Raw genomic sequence first — 5,155 nt, forward strand, 5'->3', positions numbered from 1 at the left:
GTTTTTGGTCCTTCAAGTTTTAGTGAATTTTGGAATTAGTCCCTCATCAAAATTTTATACCAATTTAGTCCTTCATCTTTTAAAATGCGTGAATTTAGTCCTTTTAACCAAATTTTGTTAAGTTTATATGACGTTTCAAGCACATTTCATGATAGTATTTAAGTTAAAATTGAAGCAAAAATGTGTCAAACAGTGTAAATAATTTAAATACTATAATGAAATGCGCTTGAAACGTCAAATAAATTTAACAAAATTTGGTTAAAAGGACTAGATTCATACATTTTGAAAGATGAAGGACTAAATTGGTCAAAAGTTTTGATGAAGGACTAATTCCAAATTTCGCTGAAACTTGAGGGATCAAAAACATATTTAACCCATTTCTAAAATATCAAAAGATTACTTTGTATGATATGTCTTTTACCGGAAACACTTTTTGTGCGTGTTTATAATTTCAAAGTTTATCTTAAAAATAAACTAAAACAAATGAGCATGCCTTAATCTTGGATTAGAGTCAACACTATTCTTAATTAATAAATTGACTTGGAGTGAATTCAATCTAACAAGAAGGTAGCGCATACGCCATCTGTTACTTGATAAAGTCAACAATTATGGTGACAGTGCAAGTTGTTCAACAAAAATAACAGTTACCATTAATAATTGCAAAACATGATTATCTAAATTCATTACACAAAATAATGGTCTATGATTCAAACAAGGCAAAATTACTATCGTTGTCTACGAGTGCAATTAGAAAAAAAAATGTACAAACTTTATTATATTTTTAAAATTAGAATTATCCTCTAAAAAATATAGATTAATTAAGACTAAACATAATTTTTAAAAATAAAAAAAATGTAAGAAAATGGAGGAAATGAACTATGAAAGAAAAGAAAAGAAAAAGAGGCCCGCACAGCACATAGCACTGAGAGCAGTCACCACCGAATACCAATAATTGATCATTCTTCTCCTAATCCCCACTGTTCTCTTCTTCTGCAAACCAACCAAAATAACAAACAATGTTCCCACAACCTTAAAACCTTCACAATACGCACCTAAAACCCTCAACCCAGTTATGCTATTCTTCCTTCTTCTTCTCGCTCTCGTTTCGCCCACGGCCTCGCTCAGCCGCCGGACCAATGCCACCACCATCTACGAGGTCCTCAGCGACTACGGGCTACCCATGGGCCTCTTCCCCAAGGGCGTCAAGGACTTCGGCCTGGCCCATGACGGCAGCTTCTGGGTCCACCTCGACGAGGCCTGCAACGCCAAGTTCGAGAACGAGCTGCATTACGAGCGCAACGTCTCCGGTCACCTCAGCTGCGGCATGATCGACGCCCTCACGGGCCTCCAGGCCCAGGATCTCTTCCTCTGGCTCGAGGTCATGAGCATCCGAGTCGACGTCCCCACCACCGGCCTCATCTACTTCGACGTCGGCGCCGCCTTCAAGCGCTTCCCTCTCTCGCTCTTCGAAACGCCCCCGGAATGCGTCGCCGTTCGCTCCAATCAACACCACGCGCCTTCCCAGGTTCCACTCTCTCTTCTTCTTTTCTCTTGTTTCAATCCTTACCTCACTTCGCAATTCAGTTTTAGAGGATCCAGTTGAACCTACATCCAAATTCTTACATATGGTGTTTGTCATTGTTCTTGGGTTTATTAGACCATTGACTATTCAGTCATTATCAGGTTTTCCACCAATGTCTAATTTAGAATGTGGAGTTTTCTAGGGGATAAACCTGATTTTGTGTGTGTTTGGAGTGGAGGTTCTGGAAAAATTGTAACTTCAGACGTGGGAGTTGCATTTGTCTGGAATTTTCTGTGATGATGAGGATTGTGACGAAGTTGTGGTGGATTAATTGAAATCTTGTTTTTTCTTTTTGGGTTGTTGGAGGGTGGGAGGGATGAAAAGGGAGATGGTGTTATTGTCTGAATTCCGTTATTGTGGTTTAGTTTGGTGGATGTATTGATGCTGTTAATCCTGGGAACCGTTTCTTTCTGGTGATTAAGTGGGTGTACGTGGAGGATGGGATGATGTGTTGAATGGTTTTGATCTTTCATTTGTCTGTCTTTTTACTATTGGTGGAGTTGTGGGTTTTGTGGCGATCTTTGGTGTTAGGAGACAAATGTGGTTGATACGGCTGCAGTGGCTGTTACAGAGAGTCAAAGCATAATGTTGTGGCCATGATTATGCAGACTGGTTTCTGTAACTGAGGTGTGATTTATGTTATAAAATATTATTTTTTGTATTTTTTTAAAATAAAGAAGATAGATATCGACACCAAGCTCATGCCTCATCACATGCTGTGTCACTCGGTATGGCCCACACTATTGAGCTAGGACCACAAAAACAGAAGAGGATGGAAAGACATTTCCCAGCTGTTTTTTGTTTTTTTGAAAAGCTTTGTTTTGGAAACAATTTTCAAGACTCAGTAGGTTTTGGATGAGAAATTGATTGTTATGTAACATTGAATTGTTTTTACAGAAACAATTTTTAAAATTAAAGAGTGAGAAGGAAATCAAACATGTCCTAAGGCTTAAATTTGGATGCTGTTTGTTTTTCTGCTAAGAACGAGTTGATTATGATGAAGTTCTTTTATCAGTTAGTCGTATTCTGTGGCATCTCTTTTGTGCTTGTTCTCTTTGTATCCCTATGGTTCATATTGCGTGTATATAGTTGCATACAGATTGTGAGCATGCTATGAATCTTGATGTTTGAGGCATTGTTCTAAGATCTCTGCTGTTCGGTTTCTCTTTCTTATGCAGGGGCAGAGTCAATCTGGAAGAGATGTTTTATAGAGTATGAACCGTGCAGAAAAGGGTGAATGGAGTTTTTCTGTAGCACGATGATCATGGGTTCTGCAATCAGATTGTATGCCTTCGGAGAGTATAAATTAATAGGTCCACTGATTTGGACCTGTTGTGTTATTTGTGTTATCTCCTCATATAGTGCAGAGTTAGTGTTGTGGAAGCAATCCGTATCTTCATAATTTATTGATTCATGGGTTCTTATAAAGAGGAAAGCAATTGAGATAAATATCCTGAATCCATTTCTCGTTGAGAACATAGAGGTGATGGTGCATTTGTTGATATGGGTTCAAGTGAAAACTTTGCGAAGATTTTGTATCATGTCAAATGTTATTGTATCATAAGAATATAATACTGGGGGTGTTTAGTTGAATCAAATTTATGATATTAATTCAAAATTCATAGATTCTTATACACTTTTGATATGAAAATTTATGATTAGTATTTGCATCTATCATTTATCCGTCACTTGTAGATTATGTATGCTACTATCATTTTGCCCTCTGTCTTGGTGTTATAATTTATAAGCATGAACTATTCAACATGTTTGCCGTCAACACGTAACTCTGTGCAGTGTAATACCATAAATGATTGGATTTTTTTTTTTAAACTATTATTGGAGATGCAAATTGAGTAGGTTTTGTGTATATTTGATGTCTGTTTGGTAAGTTTGTGTTACTCCTCGCCTCAAAGGACTTATCTTTTATCTTCATTTGCTCATGAAAAACTTTATTCCAAACAGAGGTTTTGAGTAAAATGTATTTTTCTTATGTGGGGGAAAGGGGGCTGCATAGGCTGACATGTTTGAGAAAAAAAATAATGATTTCAGGTCTATTCTGGTCTTCCTTTATACTGAAAGAATGATAGGACAAGAGTATTAGGTAGTGGCATATATACCCTGCTAGTGTATTCCTGTTGCTTGCTCCTCTAGTCCTACAATTATGCTATTGTGAACCTTCAGATACAGTAGACATTCAGTCAATGCAAATTTTTATAGACTGTACTCAGTTTGGTATTGACTATTAATGAAAGTCACTGTTCTGTAACTTGATTCTCTGCGAGTATATGGGGAAGGGGGTAATCTACACTGTTGAGGACAATGATTAATTGGTTTTTCCATTTTTGACAAAGGATAGCTTGTTAACATTATTGGTAACATAGTGAAAGTCACACAAGGGATTATTTTGAGTAATATTGATAGCTCCTTCAGCCCTCTCATAGGCCAACCTGGAGAAAGGGAACATAGAAAAATTGTAATTTAGGAGAGATAAGAAGAAAAGAACTAAAGGATAACATAAGAGACGGTAATGGAAAGAAAAAAAAAAAAAACTTATATAAGGTTGTGTGCAAAATTTGCTAGTTGTTTATCTTCGTAGTGCAGTTTCAACTGTTGGTGCTGAGTTGTATTGTTACAGCTGATAGTCTGAAAGAGAAAATTGCATAAATGAAGTTACTAACTTATATAATTGTTGCATATCAGAAAATGAAACCCCCATTCCATATGTGTGTGAATGCTATGAAAAAATTACACCACTCTTGTCTAGATAGAGGGATAAAGATGTTCTTACAGTGATTGCTTTGTTTTATGTGGACAGAAAGATGTGCCCTAGATTTAGTTGGTAAAAAAGGACCAAAAGGGTAAATTACAAATAAACTTTATATTGTTGGTTGAGTACTATAATATCACTCTAATGCTATAGCTTGGGGTACTACAGAACTGTTAGTTTAAAGTTGAAAATTAATTGTAAATTGTAATTGCTGTTTTATTGTGATATAAAGAGATTAATGGGTTTGTTATATTTATATCAGATCTCTTCTACTTTTCCTTGTTCTGACGGAAAGATCTTTGAACTTTAGCAATGTTCCATATCTTTTTTGCACGTTGTTTCGTTTGTTTGTTTCACACTTTACGTTTTATTAACCGGACATTTTATCCGACAATTTGGTTATTTGAGTTGAAGTTGAATGAGATTATGCAACACGTGATGCAAAAGTTGCCTAGGTCAAGCCGAATACATTGGAGGAGGTTGTCGAAGTTGCATAAAGTTGTGTTGGGTCTACATCATTGGAATTATTTTGGTATCCTTTTCCTCCACCAAACTTTTATAATTATGCAAATGCATTCTACACGATAGCCATGTTTTTTCTCCACCAATCTTTGATCATTATGCAAATGCATTCATTCTAGAGGCTAGACATGTTGAAATCAGAGACAAGAAACTTTAAAATTTGATCATCTACCTCTACTTTATTCTTTTGAAACTCGTTACAACTCGTTTATGCGTTCAATCTAAGATTAAGTGATACCATTCATTAGTGTATACCTATCTGTCTCACATGTCATTGATACCTT

At 36.2% G+C, this 5,155-nt stretch overlaps 1 protein-coding gene across 1 annotated transcript; it reads left to right on the plus strand.

The window, feature by feature from the left end:
- Window positions 1-904: 904 nt before the first annotated feature.
- LOC114193481 lies at window positions 905-3,200 on the plus strand. Its single transcript, XM_028083304.1, has 2 exons — window positions 905-1,525; window positions 2,761-3,200. Exons 1-2 carry the CDS (start codon window positions 1,073-1,075, stop codon window positions 2,791-2,793), a joined length of 486 nt encoding a protein of 161 aa, XP_027939105.1. The 5' UTR covers window positions 905-1,072; the 3' UTR covers window positions 2,794-3,200.
- The last annotated feature ends 1,955 nt before the right edge of the window (window positions 3,201-5,155 follow it).

This window comes from Vigna unguiculata, chromosome 8 (assembly GCF_004118075.2).
Source record: "Vigna unguiculata cultivar IT97K-499-35 chromosome 8, ASM411807v1, whole genome shotgun sequence".
Classification (NCBI taxonomy): domain Eukaryota; kingdom Viridiplantae; phylum Streptophyta; class Magnoliopsida; order Fabales; family Fabaceae; genus Vigna; species Vigna unguiculata.